Here is a 24,822-nt window from a genome sequence, read left to right as displayed (position 1 = left end):
GACAAGAAATAGCAGAACTGCAGGAGCTTTCACTGTCTGTGTTAATAACTTCAAAACATTAGGGCCTCTTTTCCATGTCATTGCTGGCTGACTCTGCTAGTCCTTGAAGTTAATAGTCCGGTTCATTTTGAAGGGTAAAAAATTAATTTGAAAAAGTGTTAATCATCTGAAACGTTAACATTTTTACTCATTAGAGAAGACAATTTTTATATATTTAATATAATTATGGAATGAGGCTCTTTAGACTACACTAATCAAGGATTTCAAGGGAGTTCTAGATTCCACTTTCTTATTTTCTGTCACCACTGGAAGAACTATTTGAAACTCACTCTAATATGATGCCAGGTGTTTAAAGTATAAATATTTGTTTTAAGAGTATAAAAGATGAGTTGTTTCACAATTTTGAAGCAAGTACTCTCGATTTTTACTTATTCTTATCTGTGTCATTGGATGTTGGGGAAAGATAAATTGAGAGATTACTATAGTCTTGATTTAATTTTTGGCTTAACTTTAAAAAAAAAACCAAGAACTATCCAGTTCAACCCTACTTTATCCCTTGTTCAAAGAAGCTCAAGAGATCTAAAAGAGAGGCCATCTGAAAACTGGAGGTTGGCTGTATTTGTTAAAACCAAAGGGGAAAATGGTCCCCCCTCCATTAAGTTATTGACTTAGAAACTATTCTGCTACATAGGTAACGAGCTCAGCATTTCAAACTATGATATGACATCAATTGAAGATATAACATACATTTAACTTGTTAAAGGAAAAACTATCAGAATTTTCTGAGTATTTTAATAAGTTTAAGTATACGTAAAGTATGTGTAGATATCAGGACTTTTTAGGTAGTAAAAAGTTAGTCTGATTATAAACAAGAAAAAGACAACAACAAATAACCCTACTACTTATTTGTTAAAATATCAGGGAATTTAACATGTTTTCCCATGGAATTTTTGCTTGTGTTAGGTAAAAATTCAGAAATTATTTCCATTTCAAGTAACTATTATCTAGATGATTTAAACCACATCAACTTTCTTATAATCTTTAAATAAATTGTCCTCTAAATACTATGGTAGAATGAGGTACACATGTTTAATTCAAATAGACAGCTATTGAATGGTAAAGGAAATTGACAATTTTAATGACAGGAAAAATACAGTTGTACACTACCAGAAATCAGCTTTCATACTATGTATCAGTTCAGAAAAGTGGTTAAGGATGTGGACACTGGAACCAGACTTGCTAGCTCTATGATTTTGGACAAGTTACTTAACTTTTTTATCCCTCAGAGTAGTTATCTCTAGAATGGGGATAATAAAATGGTACTGACCTTATGAGATTGTTGAGAGTAAAAAGTGCTTGGAGCAGTACATAGCAAGTACTCAATGTGTGTTAGCTATGACTGTAATTACTGAGAGACCAGTTAACAAGAGAGTCCTTCCTTCTACTTGCTCTGTATTGAATACACATTGCTGCACGTGCAGATACCTGGATGGGGTTGTGGTGGTTGTAGTTGCCTCGAATGTAGGATTAAGAAATGGGAAAATAATGCCAAAGTTTGCTGAGGCAAGGCATTCGCAATGATAGACCTGAAGTTTGAGTCTAAGGTTAAATGCTTTTTATGTTTATATATTTTTAAGTTGCAGAATACATATTGAGAGAGACAAATAATAAGCCTGGTCTCTTAATATTTATCATCTGATCAAAATAAAAGAGAGAAGCAAGTATCTGTGTAACATTTAATAAGGCGTTTTATGTCACATTTGGATTTTAAAATTCTTATGGATGTTTTCAGAATGCTGACTTTTCCTTATCTGTTGTGTAGGGCCGTGGGTCGGGATTTCCAGGAAAGCGGAGACCTCGTGGTGCAGGACTGTCAGGACGAGGCGGCAGAGGCAGGTCCAAATTGAAAAGTGGAATTGGGGCAGTTGTCTTACCTGGGGTAAGGCTTGCTTCCTTTACCTCGGCTATAACCCTTCACATGTCGACTGATGGAGATATCTCATTTGTGGCAAATTAGGTAGATCGTAAGAGTCCTATAAGTAAGCTAAATAAATAAGTTAAAATTTTTATTTTATTTTATTCTCTCTCTACTTTGCACCTTTTTTAAACCTCTGGTCAGATTTTCTTTTGTATTTTCTACTTTCCCATCCTTTTTCTCTTTTCTTACCTTCCTTTTTGCCTCTTCTCTTTCTATCCCAATTGTTCCCCCAAGTTCAATGTGTAATATATTTGCTCTTATATTTGAAAAAACAAAGTAAACTCCTGTTATATTCTTGAGTTTATTTAATAATTTTTAATTATGTGGGCTTTTTAAGTTTTTGATTGTAGTGGCTCTCAGTTTTAATATGGCTAAAGAAGAAACTAGAAAGTTGTACATTAGTATGAACTCTGAAAACTTTGAAGATTTTATGATTATCTTTGACATATTTTAAAATTGATAAATATTTGCTCATTGGCATGATAAGAGGTTTTATTTAAATGTGTATTGTAAAAGCTGTATTTGGCAAATAATGACAGATATTTCGTGCAGTAACTTTACTATTTTACCAAAATCCTGTTTTTCAAATTCTCGTTGTCATTTAAAGTTCAAGAAACAGGTGGGTTTGTTCAGTTTTACTACTAAAGGAGTAAAGAAACATGGATTCTGGTCCTTTTTTAAAAAAAGCAAATCCCCTCCCAAAACTGACATTGAGGTATAGTTGATATAAAATAAGGTACGAATATTTAAACTTTACAGTTTTGTAGGTTTTGACATGTACACCCTTGAGAAGGACACCACAATCAAGACAGTAAACATATTCATCCCCAGAGCTTCTGTTCCTGCCCCGTCTGCTTGTGGTTGTCCCAGTTGGCCGCCCTGTGTTTGCATGGGCCGGGCCACCTCGGCAGAGTGGGCGCCCCTGCGGACCGGGCTGACCCCGCGGACCGGGCTACCGCTGCGCAAGTGTGTGTGCCATCCCCCAAAGTTTCGTGTGCCCCTCCGAAATCCTTCTGCTTTCCTCCCTGCCTCCAGTCCTCACCCCCAGGTGCTGACTAATCTGACTTCCATTGCTGTCGATTAGCTTGCATTTTCTAGAGTTTATGTAGGTGGAATCATACAGAATGTACGCTTTTTGGTCTGATTTCATGCAACATAATTATTTTGAGATTAATCCATGCTCTTGCATATGTTAATAGTTCATTCCTTTTGTTGCTGAAGAGTATCCATATTATGGATGTGCCACACTTTGTATCTGTCTTCACTTGTTCAGTGACTTTGTGGTTACTTCCGTTTTGGCTGTTTGAAACAGAGCTGCTGTGAACTTTTATATTTGTCTTTCTATGGACGTATGCTTTCTTTTCTCATGGGTAAGTATCTAGGAGTGGAGTGGCTGGATATATAGTAGGCGTATGCTTAGCTTTTTAAGAAAAGGCTGTTTTTCAAGTTGGGTGTGATATTTTATGTTAGGAAGAGTGTGTGAGATTCCTCTTCCCTCCACGCACTCACCTACACTTGATATGGTCAGTCGTCTTAATTTTAGCCATGCAGCAGGTGTGTTAATGGCATCTCATTTGCATTTCTCTAGTGACTAATGATCTTGATCAGCTTTTTCGTTGCTTATTTGCTCTCTGTATATCTTCTTTGATAAAGTTGCTCATCAAATCTTTAGTATATTTTTAAAAATTGAGTAGTTTTTTTAACTTGGTGAGTTTGGACATTTCTTTATGTATTCTGGACACAAATGCTTTATCGTATATATAATTTGCAAATATTTTCTTGGATTTTTTTTGGTTTTTATTTTCTTAAGTATGTCTTTTGAAGAGCAGATGTTTTAATTTTGTTGAAGTCCAGTTTATTGTCCTTTTGGTGTCAGAGAAATATTTGTGTAACCCAGAGTCACAAATATATTCTGTTTTCTTCTAGAAGTTATATGGTTTAAGGTTTTGCATTTAGATCTGTGATCCTATTTGAGTTAATTTTTATGTGTGGTATGAATATGGATCAAAGTTTAGTTTTTTCCATACTGAATATCCAGTTGTTTTAGCACCATTTCTCTGAATTGCCCTTGAGTCATTCCTGAAAATTAGTTATTTGTATATTTGTGGATCTAATTTTGGAATCTCTGTGCTATACCATCGATCCATTTTTCCATCTCTAGGCCAATACTGCACTATCTTGATTACTTCTACTCTGTAACTACCCTTGAGGGGCTGACCCGGTGGTGCAGCGGTTAAGTTCGCACACTCTGCTTCTGCATCCGAGGTTTGCCGGTTCGGATCCTGGTGTGGACCTACAGATTGCTTGTCAAGCCATGCTGTGGCAGGCGTCCCACATATAAAGTAGAGGAAGATGTGCATGGATATTAGCTCAGGGCCAGTCTTCCTCCACAAAAAGGGGAGGATTGGCAGCAGATGTTAGCTCAGGGCTAATCTTCCTTAAAAAAAAAAAAAGTTTGTAACTACCCTTGAAATCAGACACTGTCTTCTGATTTTCTACTTTTGTCAGAGTTATTTTGGCTGTTCTAAATCCTTCATATTTCTATATGAATTAGCTTGTCAATTTCTACAATAAGCCTGCTAGGATTTTGATTGAGTTTGCATTCAAACAATAGATCAATTTGGGGAAAGTTCACGTTTTAACCATACTGAATTTTTCAAGCCATAAACATGTGAATCACTCCATTTTTTAGGTCTTTAAATTCTCTCAGTGATGTTCTTTAGTTTTCAACATACAGGTCTTTCACACAGTTTCTCAGATATCTCTCTTAAGTCTTCTATACCTTTTATGCTATGGTAAATGGTAGTGTTATCTTAATTTCAAATTTTGGTGGTTGGTTCCTCGTATCTAAAATACTACTCTTTTTTTTTTCCTGAGGAAGATTTGCCCTGAGCTAACATCTGTTGCCAGTCTTCTTCTTTTTTTTTTTGCTTTGATGTGAGCCGCCACAACAGCATGGCCACTAGCAGACAAGTCGTGTAGGTCTGCACCTGGGATCCGAACCCAGGCTGCAGAAGCAGAGTGCACCAAACTTAACTGGTAGGCCACCAGGTGCTACAAATATGATCCCAAAATGCTACATATATGATCATGTTGTCTGCGAATAAAGAAAGTTTTCTCTCTTTTTAAATCTAGAGGCCTTTCATTTTTATTTTTTGTTGCATTTGCTATAACCTTCAGTACAGTATTGGATAGAAGTGATGAGGTCAGATAACTTGTGTTGTTTTTGATCTTGGGGAGAAAGCATTTAGTCTTTTATTTATTTCTTTATTTTTAAAAGACTTTATTTTTCCTTTTTCTCCCCAAAGCCCCCTGGTACATAGTTGTGTATTTTTAATTGTGGGTCCTTCTAGTTGTGGCATGTAGGATGCTGCCTCAGCATGGCTTGATGAGTGGTGCCATGTCCGAGCCCAGGATCCGAACCAGTGAAACCCTGGGCCGCCGAAGCAGAGCGCGTGAACTCAACCACTCAGCCATGGGGCTAGCCCCTTATTTATTATTTTTGGTTTGTGGTAAAATTGGTTTATAACAGTATGTAACTTTCAAGTGTACATCATTATATTTTGATTTCTATGTAAATTACATCATGTTCACCACTCAAAGATTAATTATAATCCATCACCATATACATGTGCCTAATCACCCCTTCCGCCCTCCTGGTAACCACCTTCCCCTCTGGTAACCACCAATCCAATCTCTGCCTCTGTGTGTTTGTTCGTTGTTGTTTCTATCTCCTACCTATGACTGAGATCAAACAGTAGTTGACTTTCTGCCTCTGACTTATTTCACTTAGCACAGTACCCTCAGGGTCCATTCATGTTGTCACAAATTTCATCATTTCTTATGGCTGAGTAGTATTCCTTTGTGTGTATATACCATATCTTCTTTATCCATTTATCCCTCGATGGGCACCTGGATTGCTTCCAAGTCTTGGCTATTGTGAATAATGCTGCCATGAACATAGGGGTGCATATATCTTTACACATTCATGTTTTCATGTTCTTCGGATAAGTACCCAGCAGTGGAACAGCTAGGTTGTATGTTCTATTTTTAATTTTCTGAGAAATCTTCATACTGTTTTCCATAGTGGCTGCATGAGTTTGCACTCCCACCAGTGCATGAGAGTTCCCTTTGCTCCACATCCTCTCCAACACTTGTTATTTCTTCTTTTATTAATTATAGCCATTCAGTCAGGTGTGTGGTAATATCTCATTGTAGTTTTGATTTGCATTTCTCTGATAGTGATGTTGAACATCTTTTCATATGTCTGTTGGCCATCTCTATATCTTCTTTGTAGAAATGCCTGTTCAGATCTTTTGCCCATTTTTTAATTGGGTTGTTAGTCTTTTTGTTGTTGAGATGTATGAGCTCTTTGTATATTTTGGATATTAACCCCTTTTCCCGTATATGGCTTGCAAATATCTCCTCCAAATGGTTAGGCTGTCTTTTCGTTTTGTTGATGGTTTCCTTTGCTTTGCAGAACCTTTGCAGTTTGATGTCGTCCCATTTGTCTATTTTTTCTATTGTTTTCCTTGCCCAGGCAGCCATGGTACTTGTGAAAATATGCTGCTAAGACCGATGTCGAAGAGCGTACTGCCTATGTTTTCTTCTAGAAGTTTCATGGTTTTAGGTCTTAGATTCAAGTCTTTAATCCATTTTGAGTTAATTTTTGTGTATGGTGTAAGATAATGGTCTACTTTCATTCTTCTGCAATTGGCTGTCCAGTTTTCCCAAACCATTTGTTGAAGAGACTTTCCTTTCTCCATTGTATGTTCTTGGTTCCCTTGTTGAAAGTTAGCTGTGCATAGATGTGTGGGTTTACTTCTGGGCTATTGATTCTGTTCCATTGATCTGTATCTGTTTTTGTGCCAGTACCATGCTGTTTTGGTTGCTGTAGCTTTGTAGTATATTTTGAAATCAGAGTGTGATACCTCTAGCTCTGTTCTTTTTTCTCAGGATTGCCTTGGCTATTCAGTGTCTTTTGTTGTTCCATATAAATTTTAGGATTCTTTGTTCTATTTCTGTGAAAAATGTTGTTGCGACTTTGATAGGGATTGTATTGAATCTGTAGCTTGCTTTAGGAAATATGGACATTTTAACTACATTAATTCTTCCAATCTAAGAGCACGGAATATCTTTCCATTTCTTTGTGTCTTCTTCAGTTTACTTTCAACAATCTTTTGTAGTTTTCAGTGCACAGATCTTTCACCTCTTTGGTTACATTTATTCCTGAGTATTTTATGCTTTTTGTTGCAATTGTAGATGAGATGATATTCTTAATTTCTCTTTCTGCTACTTCATTGTTAGTAGATTTAGTCTTTCATCATTAAGTATGGTGTTAACTCTAGTTTTGTTTTTTTAATAGACATGCTAAATCAGTTTGAGGAAGCTTCTTCCTAGTGATAGTTGGCTGAGATTTTTTCTTTTAATCAGGAGTAGATGTTGGATTTTGTCAAGTGGTTTTTCAGCATTTACAGAGATGACCATATGGCTTGTTTGTTCATATGGTGAACTAGTACATTGACTGGCTTTTGTGTATGCAAAAGGAATCTTGCATTCCTGGGATAAACTCTACATGGCGATAATATTTTATCTTTTTTACATATTGTTGGATTCAATTTGCTAAAAATTTTAGGCTTTTCATGTCTGTGTTCATGAGGGATATTGGTCTATAGTCTTACTTTCTTATAATGTCTTTGGTTGAGGTAACAGCATAACATCGGCTTCGTAGAATGCGTTGGGAAATATATTCTCCTCTTCATTTTTCTGGAAAAGTTGTGTAGTATTGGTTGTATTTCTTCCTTGTATTATTTATAGAACCATTAGTGAAGCCATTTTGGCCTGAAGTTGTTTTTGTGACAAGATTTTTAACTACAGATTGAATTTCTTCCATAACGTTTAGGGCTATTTAGGTTATCTGTTTGTTCTTGCATGAATTTATCTTGGAAGGAGTTTGTCCATTCTGTGTAAGTTTACAAATCTGTTGACCTAGAGTTGATCATAAGTATTTCTTTATTATCCTTTTAGTATATGTAGAAGGTGTTGTGATGTCGTCGTTCTCATTCCTAATATTGATAATTTGTGTTTTTTCTCTTTTTCTCATTGGTCTTTCTTGAGGTTTATCAATTTTATTGATCTTCTTGAGCCAACCTTTGCTTTCGTTAATTTAAAAAAATATTTTTTTCTAGTCTTTGTTTCACCGATTTCCACTTCGATCTGTATTATTTCCTTTCCTCTCACTGAAGTTAATTTGCTCTTCTTTTTCTGTTTACTTTTTTATGTTTCTGTTTGGAAATCCCTAACTTATGAAGTTTTAGTTAGATGTTTTGCTTATATCTGTGGTTCAGGAAAATAAAACTTCTGTCACCTTTAGGATAAATCAGACTACTACCTATGCAGGCAACAATAGCATATATTTTCTCAAAGATTGCCTTCTTCACCCTTGAGGTAGGTTTTATTTCAGTTTAAAGGTTATCAAATCATAAAGTGAAAATAATAGGTCACTAAGCTAGGTAACATTTTTCTTCTGTGTACAATTATCTGTTAAAAAAAAGTCTTGAGTTTTTTTCAGCACTTACATAATTTAAGTATGCTTCTCCACCCCCCTCCCCCCACCCCCCACCTCCCCTGGTTGAATCTAGGGGATATTGCAGCTTTTTCTACAGACTTTGTTTCTGGTTTATACTAGGATGCTATATTCCACCTTGTTTTTCATTTTGAACAAAAGCATTTTCTGGTTAAAATTTCCTTTGAAAATAAGAATAATGTTTTTACCATTTCTTTTAGCTACTCACTATTTATCATCCAATTATAAAAGCTATTTTGTTTTCTGTGTTGGAGATGGGGAGATAGAAATGCATACTGTTTGTTTCAATATACTTGTGGTATCTATATTTTAGCCATTGCCACAGTTTTGTATTTTAATAATGTTCTCAGTGTATCATTAGTCCTCTGGTTGAATTACTGGTTACTTCACTCTTAGTAGGCACTTGATTATTCCTGATGGAATGACCATTCTACTTTTATGAATCATCTTGTTTGACTTGCTAAAATCTTAAAAAGCTGATTTTGAGATACACATATAATATATGAATAAATTTCCTGTATTAAAAACATTAAAACATTATAGGTAGATCAGAATTTTCTCTACCACTGCTACCCCTTAAGACCTGGTTTTCTCCCTGTTACCAGTTTGGTGCCTTTACGTATTAGGTTGATCTATATGAAATTGCCAACATTCAACCATTTTTGTCTGCGAAAGAGCAATTTCTTATAATTCAACTTGTTATATATGCCAGTAGACTACATATAATTGCTTTGTGTATTTTCATACCAGAATGCTCTACGTTACATATTATTCCACAGCTTATTTTTCTACTCAACAATGTAGCTTGGTGATATTTTTCATGGAAATTCATACAAGTTTCCACCTTGCTGTTTTTGAAGTACTGCATAATTTCCCAAAGTTTGAATTTGCCGTAGTATTAGTCTTTCCCCAGTGATGACTGTTTAGGTTGTTTACAGTTTTCTCTTGTAGTCTTTAGACTTTTTATTACTGTAAATTGTTCTCATTGTTGGCTCTATCATAAAACAGTAGGACCGTCTACTAAAACCGCATTAAACTTAGTTACATTGGAAAATATTTGTCCTGTAATATATTCCTTCTATTTAGTTATTCTTCTTTCAGTCATTCTTCAAAAACAGTAATTCTCTTACTTTATATATCGACCATAACCTGTTGTGTTTCAGCTCTGTTCTTCTGGGTTAGATAGTAAGCTTCTTCAGGGAAGAGGATCATGTTTTATAATTTTGACATTGGCCTCCTTGTTCTCTTTTTTACCATCTAATTCAGAGGTTCTTTTCATCATAAGCACTCTGGAAATAATTATTAATAAAACAGTAGGTACTTAATTTGGTTTAACCAAGTCCAGAAATGAACATCTTTGGTTGATAATCCTTTGGCTAATACTGAAATTTTGATAAGTTATTCAAAATAATATTCTCAAGCAGTGCTGTCTAGAAGAAATATAATGTGAACCACATATCCAATCAAAAACTTCCTAGTAGCTACATTAAAAAAGGAGAGAGGAACAGGTAAAATTTAACTTTAATGCAGTATGTCTTTTGGTTCAATATATTCAAAATATTACCATTTCACCATGTAATATATAAAATATACATGATTATTTATGAGCTATATTTACCTTCCTTTGTTTGCTACTAAGCCTTTGAAATCTGGTGTGTATTTTATACTTAGAGCACATCTCAATTTGCCCTAGCAGGTTTTAAGAGTCCCTAAAACAGAGTGATTGATACATGTACATCTATGTATATGTATATGTGTATACACACACACATAATGTAATATTTTGTTTCTTGATTAGAATGTGTGGGTAATCAAGTTTTACTAAAGGTGGGTTTATATTTTCTCATTACTTCCTGAGCTCTGGGACTAGTAGCTCTGAAGAAACAGGTGAATAAAAAATGTCGTGGCTTACACTTTTATGCTAGTCTCTTGGCAATAATAATCTGGTTTGGAATGGTTAGTCTAGATCCTGGCAAAAGTTGTACTTTAAATATGAGTCTTCTCAAGCTTTCCAGTTAAGTATAATACAAGTGAAAAATATAACTTCACGTTTTATGTATTTTGCTTTTTATAGGTGTCTGCTGCAGATCTTTCATCAAATAAGGATGAAGAAGAAAACTCTATGCACAATACTGTTGTGTTGTTTTCTAGTAGTGACAAATTCACTTTGCATCAGGTTTGAACTAAATTATTATTGTCTTCCACTTTTGAATTCCTCCTTGCTCATTCCTGCTTTATCCCATATGCACAGAAGTCATCTAATATTTAGCTCTAGAGCTTTATTAGCTAAGAAGGTATTTTTTAAAAATTATGAAATTAGTATATTAGTGTATTCTTTCTTAGCTTAGTCTACAGTTTAAAATATATTCGTGTATTCTTAATTTCAGGATATGTGTGTAGTTTGTGGCAGTTTTGGCCAAGGAGCAGAAGGAAGGTTACTTGCCTGTTCTCAGTGTGGTCAGTGTTACCATCCATACTGTGTCAGTATTAAGGTAAATACATTTGTTTAAATGAGTTAACAAGAATGTATTGAATTTTGATTTGATTTGAGTAGTATCATGCTGCTTCCACTTCTTACAATTAATCAAGTATTGTTTTTTAAGATTATTATATATATGTGATAATATTTAAGTACTTTAAATATTACCTTTAATGCATTACCTCGAGAAATTAACTCCTGTATAAATCTGTCATCTTAAATTGTAGTAATTATCCTGCTTCTGTCTTGAAAAAGTAAAACATAAAAATGTATGCATTTAATTTAAAAGATACTTTATACTATTATTTGCTAAGGTACAAGGTTTAGTTGATTCCTTCTTTCTGTTGATTATAAAGGTTGAGAACAACTAGAATAGTTAGGAAAAAATTCATTAGCCTACCCTGGTCTCTCCCCACATTCTCTTTTCTCAACCCGCACCCTATACAAAAGGGCATTTTCTAGGCTTTTTGCGTCAGTGGGTTGATACTTTTAATCAATTTTGGAGCACTTTTGGCTATTATTCAATTTTTTTTCTTCCTCTCCCTACCCCCCAAATCTCAGTTGTGTGTGTGCGCGCGAAATTACTTGATACTATCCCCAAATCATGGACACTTGGTTGATTATTTTTTTTCAGTTGTTTTTCTCTCTGTGCTTTAGTTTGTGTAGTTTCTATTATATTCCCCAACTCACTATTATTATGCAGTATCTAATTTATTTTGAAGTCTATCCAGTGGAGTTTTAACTCAGATAAGTGTATTTTTTGATCTCAGTTTCATTTTATGGTTTATAGTTATCTTGTAGTTTCAATTTTTTCTCCATTATGTTTTTCTCTTTCAAGTCCTTGTATGTATAATTGTCTACTAATTCTATTACCTCTGACATTTCTCATTGTACTAATCAATCTTTCTCCTCATTAGGATAGGTTTTCCTGTTGTTTTCTTTTTTTACATCCAGTAATTTTTGATTGAATGTTGACACGGTGCATCGTGATAGTATATTGTTGGGAGTCTGGATTTTTGTTCCTTTAAAAGTATTGAGTTTTTGTTTGGCAGGTAGTTATTTGTGGATAAGTTTGAACCTTTTGAAGCTTCTTTTTAAGCTTTTTGGGGTAAGTCTGGAGAGCCTTCAGTCCGAGATGGCTAGTCTCAAACTTTTTGTTCTTAAACGTTAACACTCTTAAAAATTATTGAGGACCCCATAGAGTTTTTCTTTATGAGGGTAATAATTATTGAATATTTACCATTTTAGAAATTAAAACTGAGGATATTTTAAAACAAAAATATATAAGCACAGCTTGTATGATGTCAATGTAGTGGTGTTTTACGTATTGCGTAGCCTTTGCAAAACATCACTGTGGGTGAATTAAAGTGAAAAAAGACAAATGACATCTTAGTATTATTATGAAAGTAGTTTTAACCTCACGGACCTGCTGGGGTTCCCCAGACCACCCTGTTCTAGCGCTAGCTTAATCTATGCTTGAGGCACGGCCTGTATGAGATCTCTACTGGAGTCTCCCCGCTGCTCCCCTTTGGCCCCAAATTCACCAGTGTCTTTTCACACTGACTGGTTGCAATTCAAATGTCTTCCAGCATTGTGCGAGCTCTGATTATTCAGTTTACAAATTCCCAATAGTTTTTCTCTGCTCTGATTGTGGGTACTGGTTTGGCCTCCCAGATGTGCTGCTTGGTATTCAGCCAAAGACTTCAGGGAAATCCTTTATAGATTTCTGGAGTTCTTACTGTTTATTGCTTCATCCTTTCTAGTACTCTGTCCTGCACATTCCAACTGCCTCAACCTCCCTGAACTCCATCCTGTGTCCTAACCTCAGGGAGACCGTTGTGCTCTGCTGGGGTTCTCCCTCCCTGAGAAGCATTCTGGAAAATATCTGCAGGTGGAATATCGTAGGATGCTCTTCACTTGTTTCCCTCCTCTCAGAAATCACAGTCCTGTACTACCTGTTGTGCAGTATCTGAAAACAAGTGTTTCATATGTTTTCCCCAGTTTTCTAGTATTTTATGATGGGAAAAAGATCTCATCCCACTTACTCCATCATGGTTGAAGCAGCTATTCGTTATAGACTATAAAACATGTCTGTTGCAACTTTGGACTTGGTACCATGGGTAGAACCCTGGATAATCCGTTACTTGAAAGAGCTCTTGAAAATAAAGACTAAAGCAGTACAGTCGGAGAAAAAAGAGTTGATAGTAGAACCCTGAAATGTATGCTAAAAGGGAATTTTAATGGGGGAAAAATTGTTCAAATGTTGAAGAACTGCAGAGAAGTAGAATAACACACACTAACATGTCAACGAGATTTGCGAGTAAACAGATTGTGACTGACTGACCTGGGCAGTTTCAGTGGGGGTAGGCATAGTGACCAGATTGTAGTGTGTTGAAGAGTGAATATAAACTGAGTAACTTGATATTTTGGCTGTAAAGGACCACAGGATAGGTTATCTGTGAAATAGGAAAACGTAGTAGGAATGGAGATATATTAAAAAAAATTTTCTGCTGCTAGATACCTTGGATGTGTCTCCCACTTTATCTTCATTTTACCTTTCCTCTAAGCTAGGGATTGGTAAACTGCAGCACACTGGCCAAATCTAGCCCGTTGCCTGTTTTTCTAAATAAACTTTTATTGGAACACTGCCATCCTCTTTTGTTAACATATCTACACTGAGCTTCACACTACGGTCGCACAGTTGCGTAGTTCCAACAGACCAGATGCCCTGCAAAATCTGGAATATTTACTGTCTGACCTTTTACAGAAAGAGTTTGTTGGCTCTTGCCCTAAGCCACCCTGCTCTCCCTACCCTAGGCTCTTTCCTCCATTTGCATAAATAATTATAATTTGATGATCTAAGACTAATTTAAAAGAATTGGTAGGCTAATCAAGGTAATAAATATACATGCTTAAAAATCAAATGACTAAAAGCCTTGTATGACTGACCAACTCCTGTCTCGTCTTACTCTGCTTCCATATCTGAGTCCTCTTCCCCACAGGCAACCACTTTTGATCCTTTTAGGTCCTCCTTCTTATAGTTAACTCTATAGCTCTAAATAATGTGCTAGTGCTACTGGTTTATCCATGTTAGATTTCATTGACTTTCTGCTATGAGTAGATAAATACTGAGTTAACTCTTAAAAGAGTACACCCCTGCCTCCTTCTAGCATCCTCCCAACACACTGTTTTACTACATTTAGTTAATAAGCAGTAATGGTTTGACTCAGTAAATGTTCACTGGAGATCTAAATAGTGTACTGTGACTTTCTTTTTTTGTTCATGGAGCTTTTAGTAGCAACAAGGAAATAATGATTCATGATTCTCCATTAGTTCTTGTTGTTTGCTTTTACCTATTGTAGAAGCACCATCATGTCAGATATTGTGGCGAGTACCTGGTTTCTGGGAAGCGTCCCACCCCTTCCCGCCCTCTCCTTTCCCTCTTCTAATCTGTGCTAGTAGCTTCTAGGTCTGTTGCTCAGCTCTCATCCTCATACTTCTCTGGGCTGGTGTCCTTTGTTGAGTTCCTTGCTTTCTGGATCCCACATCTTCCTTTTTATTGGGATACAATCTCATTTTGGTCCTCATATCTCCAAGTAACTTCATGAGAATTTGGGAGCTGAGTTTTGAGTCCTTATATGTCTAAAAGGTATTCTGCTTTCACTTTTAATTGCTTATTTAGCTAGGTTAAGAGTTGTACCTTGAAAAATTTTGTCCTGTAGAACCAGAAATTATTACTCTACTTAGCATCTAGAGTTGCAAAGTTTGATCCCATTCTGATAGTTGTTCCTTTACTTAAGTCTTTTATTTTCCTCTCAGGTAGCTTTTAGACTTTCTTATTTCTCATGATCTGAATTTTTATTCTGTATCGTGATTGCTTACTATTTCATTATAAACACAGACACTTTGCGGTCCTTTCTATCTGTAGACTCTAGTCTCTTGAGATCTTTAAGTTGGTTCCAAATTCTTAATATTACATTTTGTGTCTTCTTTGAGGAATTTATCAGAAGTATAGAGATTCTCAAACTTTCCTACTAACTTACACACTTCAGGCTGAGGAGAGTAAACAGAGGAGTGAGTGTGAGCTTCACAAGTTCTAGCTTCGTAGCCTGAAATCCTCCAAGACCATAACATATCCTTGAGAACTCATGTTTTACTTTTTATGTTTTTATATTGATTTTAATATGCAAGTCCCTATGCAATGTGCACAAATTTCAGAAGCATGATTCATAAAATGTTGTAGATGGAAAGTATGTCAGTACATTTTCAAATCCTGTATTAAGAATAATGGGGCAATTTACTTGATTTCTTTAAAATCCAGTCACCACATCTATAAAGTGCACATAAAATATATAGCACAAAGTAGTTATATGGATGGACTTAAAAAAGGCATTAAAATATGTACCACTTTCCATTATTCTGTCCAGTAAGTGGACTTCTAAAAGTATATGGGTGTACCCACTCCAGTATTAGCCACTATTGGTGCTCAGTAAATGTTGGTTGCTTGCCTCTTTTCTGCTTCTAGGTACATAAGCACCATATTCATTTATATGGTTTGTTTGATCATGCAAAATGAGGTGTAGGTTAATGTATAAATCACATGGATTGGTTGTTTCTTTTACAGATCACTAAAGTGGTTCTTAGCAAAGGTTGGAGGTGTCTTGAGTGCACTGTATGTGAGGCCTGTGGGAAGGCGACTGACCCAGGAAGACTCCTGCTGTGTGATGATTGTGACATAAGTTATCACACCTACTGCCTAGACCCTCCATTGCAGACAGTTCCCAAAGGAGGCTGGAAGTGCAAATGGTACTCTAGGATTTACGTTTCCCTTGTTAGTCTTTCAACTTCAGAACTTTCCCACGTTACTTTGGTTTTTAAAAATTAGCCACATCTGCTTAATTGCATAATACCTGTTTACTATGATGGATATCACTAATCAGATTAGAAACATTTTCAAATATGCATTAAATAATTTTCCCCTATTCTGTTCATGTGTAGCTTCTTGAATTACAGTAACCAAGTAACTAAGTAAATAAAATTGAGACTTGTGGGGGGTATTGGATTTCAGGTGTGTTTGGTGCAGACACTGTGGAGCAACATCTGCAGGTCTAAGATGTGAATGGCAAAACAATTATACACAGTGTGCTCCCTGTGCAAGCTTATCTTCCTGCCCGGTCTGCTATCGAAACTATAGAGAAGAAGATCTTATTCTGCAATGTAGACAATGTGATAGGTATTGTGCTGTTTTTTTCATCTTTTGCAAACTTTTCTCTCTTAAATGTAGCAAAAGGAAATTGGAAAATGACTTTCTTCCATCTTAAATTTAAGAAACAAGACTTTTTGCTTTCCAGACTAGAAATTTACAGAAGTTTTCTGTTTTGACTTCTCAATTCTAGACTAAGGATTTTTAACTTGGGGCTTTTTGACAGTTTATGAATCCCTTGAAATTAGATGCAGAATTATTGCCTGCGTATATGCATTTTTCTATGGAAGGTTTCTGAATCTTTTATTAGATTCTACAAAGGGTCTCACACATTCTGTGTTCCTTAAACTACTTTTTCTTCAAGCTCTAGATACGGAATATCTAGGTATCAGATACCAGCTCCCACCCTACCAAGTAGTCTATGTGCAGCTTCACAATCATGAATGTTTTCTTTGGTTTCCATGGTGTATTGTTGTGCTCTGTTCACAGTTAAGCACTGTATGTGTAATATTAGTAATGTAGTCTATTTCATCAGTAGGGCAGGATTCTCAGGACTCTGCCTACCAGTTCTTTGTTCTAAGGCAGGATACCTCCTTGTATTTCCCCTTACCATTCACCATCACTCACATGAGCTGTGTCTACTCCACAGTAGACACGTCACATGGAGCACGTACCTACCACACCATTTGCACTCTTCGAATTCCTCTCTGCTTGCCCTGACTGGCTTCCTTGCTGTCTCTGAAGTAGTCAGTATATGAACATAACACAGTTATCCCATCTTCCTCATATAATGTGATTGTGCTTCCTTCCTAGTACTTGTTCTCATTCCTTTTTCTTTCCTTCTCAGCTCTGAAAAGTTTTTGGGTGAATAGGACTGGTCAGGAGAAAGGGTAAAATTGCCTAGATAGGAGGAGCATGTGAGGCTTAGGGTTTTGAGTTTGGAGACTGTCAACTCTGTTGTAATTTTTAAAAGGAAACCACACTCAGTACATTTCTTTTTTTTTTAAATGTACAAATATGGTCTTTTTAGATGGATGCATGCAGTTTGTCAAAACTTAAGTACTGAAGAGGAAGTGGAAAATGTAGCAGACATTGGTTTTGATTGTAGCATGTGCAGACCCTATATGCCTACGTCAAATGGTAAGGAAGCGATTCCAGCTGTGTCTGTCCCCTGAAGCTCACTGGGCCCTGCTGACCACGGCCAGTCAGTGGGCTTCCCTCTGAGGCTGTTTGGTTTTTGTGAAACTATTATTTGAACAAATATTTTCTGAAAAATAAGTCATTGTTTTTTATAAATTAACTCTTATTATCCAAACTTAATATATTAAAACAGTTTACTTCCAAAAAGAAAGTAAATTAAGCATATATTTTATATATAATGTAATTTTGCTTTCAAGACTCATATAATCTTAGTTATTAGCAATATGTAGAAATCCAGTTCTTTACCAGTTTTTCTTCCCTTATGTGTATTTCCTTCCCCTTCACCTTGTTTCAACTCTGTTTAGTGTTCAAGCATTTATTTCAGTAAAATGGGTACAAAATAGAAATTTTAATCATATGCAAATCTTTAAATACACTTTACCTTTTCTCTAAAAATTACGTGAATTTTTTTTCATTTTAGTGCCTTCCTCAGACTGCTGTGAATCTTCACTTGTAGCACAGATTGTCACAAAAGTGAAAGAGCTAGGTAAAATCTAAAATGCTTTATTTGACTGTTCTTTACAAAAAGCACATAAATGCTTAATTTTTTCTATGTTACTTGAAACCTGCCCTAATCATATAGGTGTTCAGTCTAAATTCTCTAATGTTGGTAATCATTTCTATAATTGATATATAAAATATTCATCTTATGCAGCTTTAGTGAGACATTATTCCTATGAATCTCAGCAAATTGGCAATGAAAATAGCCACTTTTAAAGTAGTGATTAACTCTATACTTGCTTTGGTTTCATTGATGTATTACTGTTCTTAGTTATCAGCAGAAAATAAGGCCCAGTTAGCGAACAGATTCCTTCAGAATTAATTCAGTCTCTTACTATTTAATCTGTAATAGATCAGCCTGGAATGGTGATTAATATGATACTCTTATCAAACTATCATTCTTTTGCCTACTTCTGTTTGATATCCTCTGGTACAAAAAACATTTGGATAGTACAAAAATTGTTCTAATGAACAGCAGTTTTGTACATTTAAAAATTTGAAGGATTTCTACTTATTTACTACCTCTTCCTGTAAGTGATTATATTGATATTTGATTTCCAGATGGGCTTCTGGAGTATTCTTGCTTCTTGTCAAAATTGATCCTCACTTTTTAATCTGAAAGGATATTCCAGGAAGATGCCTACAGTCAAGGAACTGAAGCACTGCTTGTAGCTTCATTGCTTTCTCTCTGAATTCTCATGTCGATCGATGAAAATATAAATTCCAGGAAGACTATCTTTTAAAAACTTGCAACCTGTCTGCCAAGGAAGTTTGACCAATTATTTTTAGTATTAATTGGCTGCTAAGTGAATTATTTTGTGCATTTCAGAGATGATTGCTTTATAGAAGTCACGTTCCCTTAACGTGGGTATTTTGGAGCGATAATCGACTTATCAATCAAATTTAAAGTGAGAATTTTAATTTGTATCCTTGGGATATTATAATTTTAGATCCACCCAAGACCTATACCCAGGATGGTGTGTGTTTGACCGAATCAGGGATGACTCAGTTACAGAGCCTCACAGTTACAGTTCCAAGAAGAAAACGGTCAAAACCAAAGTTGAAATTGAAGATTATAAATCAGAATAGCGTGGCTGTCCTTCAGACCCCTCCAGACATCCAATCAGAGCATTCAAGGGATGGTGAAATGGATGATAGTCGAGGTAATACTAATTTGTTTTCCATGGAGTATGTTTGCAAGAATTAAAGCATATAAAATAGCTTTTAAATAATGTATGATTTACTAAGGATAAATTCTACTGACTTAGATAACCCTTGATGTGACACTTGACCTTTCTAAGTGAATGGTCTTATTGGACCTAGCCTTTTCGGATTTTCTTCCGTTTATATATCTTTTTAGAACAGACCTGTATTACAGAAATTTCCAGGAGCCCCCATATCTTTGAGGATCACAGATGAGAAAATTAGGAAGGCTTAACTCTAGTTTGCTAGATAGCAGAATAAACCTTCTCAGATGCTGTGAGCTTGGATACCACAGTGAAGTTAAAACAGAACTAGAGGGGCCAGCCCCATGGCCGAGTGGTTAAGTTTGCGCACTCTGCTTTAATGGCCCAGGGTTTTGCTAGTTTGAATCCTGGGCGCGGACATGGCACTGCTTATCAGGCCAGACTGAGGCGGCGTCCCACATGCCCCAACTAGAAGTACCCACAGCTAAGAATGTACAGCTATGTACTTTGGAAAAAAATAGAACTTGATTCATACATTTCAGAAATGGAAAAACCATCATTAATTTTCAAGTATAAATTTGTATTCACAGATGTTCATCATAAATTATTTGTTTATAAACATTTTCTTGATCAGAATAAATATCAAGATTTTTCTAGCTGAATTCTTGAGATAACAAAATAATTTTAGTAGTATTAAATTCAATATGAGTTATATTTTTGCTTATCTCTGAAGAAGATCACCATAGTTTGCTTATTTTTAGGGTGGTTATTTCTTTTCAGATGATTCAGAAATAAAGTAATAATTATTTTTGTTCCGTCACGTCTTGTCATTCAACAGTATTTATTGAATGCATAGTGTGTCCCAGATGTTGGAAGTCCTATCCGTGACCAAAGCAGATAAAATTCTCTGCTTGGGGCCAGCCTTGTGGCCCAGTAGTTAAAGTTCTGCACGCTCTGCTTCACTGGCCTGGGTTCACAGGTTCAGATCCTGGGTGCAGACCTACTCCACTCATCATCCGTGTTGTGGAGGCATCCCACATTCAAAGTAGAGGAAGATTCGTACAGATGTTAGCTCAGGGCTAATCTTCCTCAAGCAAAAACAAGAGGAGGATTGGCAATGGATGTTAGCTCAGGGTGAATCTTCCTCACAAAAATAAATTCTCTGCTTAGGGAACTTAGATTTTAATGTTAGGAGAAACAACTATTAAAAAAACATATTGTTATTTATAATGTAATAAAAATATAAAAAATAAAAATAATGTAATTAAAACATAATTATATGTGTTTGGCAAGTGCTATGGATAAAATAGAGCTAGAGAAGAGAAATTGGGAGTGCATGCTAATGTGAAGGATCAAATGAACTGAAAATATCTGAGCACAGACTTCACAGAGATCAGTGAGTTACCCACTTGGTTGTCTGAGGGAAGAGCATCTCTATTAGTGAGAAAGCCAGTACAAAGGCCCTGGGTGGGAGTGTGCCTAGTGTTTTTGAGGAATGTTGTGGAGACCACTGTGTCCAGAAGAGTGAGCAAAGAGGGTAATGGGAGGGGATGAGGTGAGACAGGTGAGGAGTGGAGGGATGACTCAGTCGATCATGCAGGACCTTAAGGTGATACTTAAGGAATTTGCATTTACTGTGAATGGAATGGTAAGTCGTTGGAGGTTTCTGAAGAGAAGAGTGGCATAATCTTATTTATGTTTTAAATAATAGAAATTTAATTTATATCATTATATATAATATATATTCATATTCATATATATTTATTCATATATATATGAGTAGACTATTAGGCCCAAGAGTTGTGGCAAGTAGATCAGGCCAGAGTCTATTGCAGTAGTCCCAGTGAGAGATAATCTTGGCTTAGAATGGCTATGTCTTGTATATTCCTGAAATTTTATCAGTTGATCTCACATTTCTTTTGTAGTAGTGTGTTTTTGGGTCCCTGAGGTTGGGAGAAAAGCTTTCTGATGCTCACATATAACTGATGTTTAAATACTGTTGAACAGAAAATTTGATTTTGAAGTTTTAAGTGATTTGGGGCTTGTGAAGAAATAGTCTGTGTATCTAGGAGGAATTGATTAGATTGCCATCAGCCAGAGTACAGTGAAGAATTCTAGTTTGTGAAGATAGTAGAAAATGTCTGAAAATGGTTCCATAGTTGCTTAAATCTGGGAAATGCTGTATTTGATAAAATTTGAAAAGTTTCTTGATAGTGCACGTTAATTCCCAATGTCTGAGACTATAGAACCTTTTAAGACAAAAGAAAACATCAACAAAAAGACCTGAGAGGGTTTTCCTTGTGACTGTTGTTCTTTAGAACAAGACTGTGAGAAATGGTTGATATTTTTTCAACTGTGCTCTTTCCCAGTTGAGGCTGTCAGAAGGTAAATCCACATAGAAGTAATATTATAAATTATACGCATAAGTATACCTAATATGAGATTCCACAGGAGTCTACAAAGTCCTAACGAACTTGTGATGCTCCTAAAATAGTGTGAAAATACCAATGGCTTTTTTGTTGATTTTTAACTCTTCTGATAGATGTTTCTTTAGGAAAATAAGTCGTAAACAATTGCCTTAGCATATCAGAAACAAATTCTTTTTTTTTTTTTTTTTTTAAAGACTTTTTTTTTTTTTATTTTTATTTTTTCCTTTTTCTCCCCAAAGCCCCCCGGTACATAGTTGTGTATTCTTCGTTGTGGGTTCCTCTAGTTGTGGCATGTGGGACGCTGCCTCAGCATGGTCTGACGAGCAGTGCCATGTCCGCGCCCAGGATTCGAACCGCGAAACACTGGGCCGCCTGCAGCAGAGCGCGCGAACTTAACCACTCGGCCATGGGGCCAGCCCCAGAAACAAATTCTTTGTGCAATAAAAGCAGACTTCTTCTAATTCTGCTAGTGGGATCTGGATACCCGGTTAGTACAAAAAAAATCCCAAGTCTAAAGAAAACAAAAACCCTCCGTGTCCCCAGAGTGGGAACACAGCGCCCTCCCTCTCAGTAGCTGCCCCAGCGCGGGAGGTGTGCAGTAGGAGTGCACGTAGGCTGCGGGCCTGGGCAGAGCATGGAGCCAAATGGGGTTACTTAGACTAGGAGAGAGAGGGAGGTAAGGCGTGAGCAAGCAGTCAGGTGGATAGTTATCACCTCCTGTAATGTTAATGCTGCTTCCCTCAACTTTGTAAATTTGATTTTTGGACGAGGAATACATTCACATGGTTTAAAATTGAAAAGGAATAAGGGTAAACAGTGAAAAGTGTCCTCTCTCCCCTGTCCCCATGCCAGTTCGCTTCTCCAGAGGCAGCCATTCTTGTATATCTTTCCAGAGGTGTTTTCTTCATGTACAAGCAAATGAGTATGCATTTTTTCATTCCTTTTGTCTTACTGTTCTTTTCCTTGCCTTAATACTGTTTTTCACTTTTAACGGCCTCATTTTTCGTATTCCTTTGTATAGTTCGTATATTGATAGACCTTTCATTTTTTTCAGTCTTTTACTGTGAATGTCACAGTGAATAACATGGTATTTATAATGATGGGCTGGCAAGATGAACTCCTTGCTGAATCAAAGGGTGCATGCATTTGTAACTATTTTTGGTAGGTAGGGAAAGTTTTTCAGTAGATAATGCTTGTGCCTAATATGAAAAATGCAAAGGGTTCAAAGAGTAAACAGTGAAGTTAGTCTCCCTCCCAGCCATCTAGTTCCCCTCCCAGGAAGAACCACTGTTTTCTTTTAACCTTCCAGAGATTACTATCTATAAACAAGTATGTATTTATGGGAGAATTTCTCACATTTGGGGAATATCTGTAGGAATCAGAGGCCATTGTTAAGATATTGTTTAAAAGAGACCTTAGCTTTCAGTGACCCTTGTCATGTTTGGGCCACTTTAGTCCAGGGCAGTATAGTCTATTATAGACTTTTCATCAGATAATCCTTGACTGTCCATGCGTGATTAAAAGTGAGGAACTGAAAGTGGTGATTGGCTAAATAAATTGGTAATCTTCTTTTCTTAACATGAAGAACAGGAGATTAAAAACTTGATGGAAAGCTTCGAGTATGTGGGTGGTATTTGTTGACTAAGGTTTTATGATCTATGTTCACTGTTTGGGGAATCCTCTGGTGTCAGTATGTTTAGACATTTTGCTTGAACTGGTCAGGTTTCCCAGAAGAATCTTTTCAAGTCTCCTGCTTGGAGAGTAGAGGTTTAGCTGCTGGCTGTCTGGGAGTTGAGTGGGAAAGGGCCCCAGAGGAGTGACAGGGTCGGCGTTTATCCTGCCTGTGGCCGTGTGATCCTGTTTTCAGTCCATTACCGCAGTGTTCAGCTAAGGTTGTCGAAGAGTTGTCCAACCATCCTCTGGTTAGAGGGGCAGCCTACTGGTGTGTGAAGTTGGTAAGAAGGTCCTAGGGAGTGTGACTTGTGTGGTTAATATAAATGAAGCTCTCTCTTTGTTGTAGCTTCCTCTTGCCTGTTTCCAAAGATACCTGGGTCTGCCAGTGCCTCAGCCTTTTGAGGATTGTGTTATAAATTGGATTTTTTTTTCTTGGTTACTTCCACTCTCAACTGAGAATTTTCCTTTGCCAAGTCAGTTATTCATCTTTCTACTTTTTCCTTCCAAAATTGTGGCTTTTCTCCTTTCCTGTTTTCTCTGTCTTTGTGGGTTTATCTCTTAAACATAGATTGCTTCACTGTGGTTTTAATAGGGTTTCGGGAGAGTGAAATTAGATACATGAATTTAGTCTACCATCTTAACCCCAAATTCCCTCTCACTTGTTTCAGTGAGTTTATCTTAAGGTAAACAATTGGTATTTTGTTATCTTTGGTGCTTGCTAAGTTTCAGTAAGTAAACATTTCTTTTCATGACTTAGTCTTAGCTATAGAGAGCAGTTATCAGATTGTTAGGAAATTGGCCTCAAACATTGACCTAATATCATCAAAAACAAATACACTGTTCATGGTTTTACAGAAATATGTTGTATATAATACTTAGTGAAGAAGAGAGTTAACAATTGAATCTTAAATGTATTTGATAACTTTTTTTCCCTATGGCACAGTATAAAGCACACAGAACTTGCAAAGGTTTGATTACAGTAGTGTTAAAATAACTTTCTTTTCTAAGAATTGAGCTTCTGTATGCATTGCTTAATTTCATTGTTTACTTCATTCAGTGTAATATTTATTAAGTATTAGGTACCGTGCTAAGGATGCAGCTGTTAAGAGTCTTAATACCTGTTTTCACAGAAAATATAGTCTATCAAGGAGACAGACATTAAAAGAACCAATTAAAATGAAGCATAATGCTAATGTACAGGAGCATATAACTGTGGAATGTAACCTTGTCTAAATATCAGAAATTCTTGAAGAAATTGATGGTTAGAATAAATCCTGAAAGTAGATGGCAGGAAGAGGTTGGGGAGGTAGTGGAAGAAAGAGCTTGATGTGTTGAAGGAATTAAAAATAGCTCATAGTGTTTGGAGTGAGATGAAGCTGGAGAGTTTATAAGAGACTATTATAATGGGTCTTAAAATTTGAACTTCATTTTGAGGCCACTGGGAAGACATTAAAAGATTTTAAGTGAAAATTGACACATATTTATAGAAAGATCATTTTGGTTGCAATGTAAAGAACTGATTTAAGAGGAGGGCAGGCTTGGAGACAGGGAACCTAAATAGGAGGAGGATGTTGCAGTAGGTCAA

General features: G+C 36.2%; 1 protein-coding gene across 30 annotated transcripts in view; it reads left to right on the top strand.

The window, feature by feature from the left end:
* The window catches only part of KMT2C (lysine methyltransferase 2C), a 269,112-nt gene that overhangs the window by 171,147 nt on the left and 73,143 nt on the right, over positions 1 to 24,822 (top strand). For all 30 annotated transcript variants that reach the window (XM_070265295.1, XM_070265289.1, XM_070265285.1 and 27 more), the window contains 8 exons: positions 1,823 to 1,939; positions 10,639 to 10,740; positions 10,952 to 11,056; positions 15,668 to 15,849; positions 16,112 to 16,276; positions 17,277 to 17,386; positions 17,868 to 17,933; positions 18,898 to 19,110. In XM_070265295.1, the coding sequence (XP_070121396.1) occupies positions 1,823 to 1,939; positions 10,639 to 10,740; positions 10,952 to 11,056; positions 15,668 to 15,849; positions 16,112 to 16,276; positions 17,277 to 17,386; positions 17,868 to 17,933; positions 18,898 to 19,110 (1,060 nt within the window). The remainder of the gene's footprint in view (positions 1 to 1,822; positions 1,940 to 10,638; positions 10,741 to 10,951; positions 11,057 to 15,667; positions 15,850 to 16,111; positions 16,277 to 17,276; positions 17,387 to 17,867; positions 17,934 to 18,897; positions 19,111 to 24,822) is intronic.

This window comes from Equus caballus, chromosome 4, assembly GCF_041296265.1.
Source record: "Equus caballus isolate H_3958 breed thoroughbred chromosome 4, TB-T2T, whole genome shotgun sequence".
Lineage (NCBI taxonomy): Eukaryota > Metazoa > Chordata > Mammalia > Perissodactyla > Equidae > Equus > Equus caballus.
The sequence above is the reverse complement of the archived record's forward strand: the minus strand, read 5'-3'. Positions and strand labels throughout refer to the sequence as shown.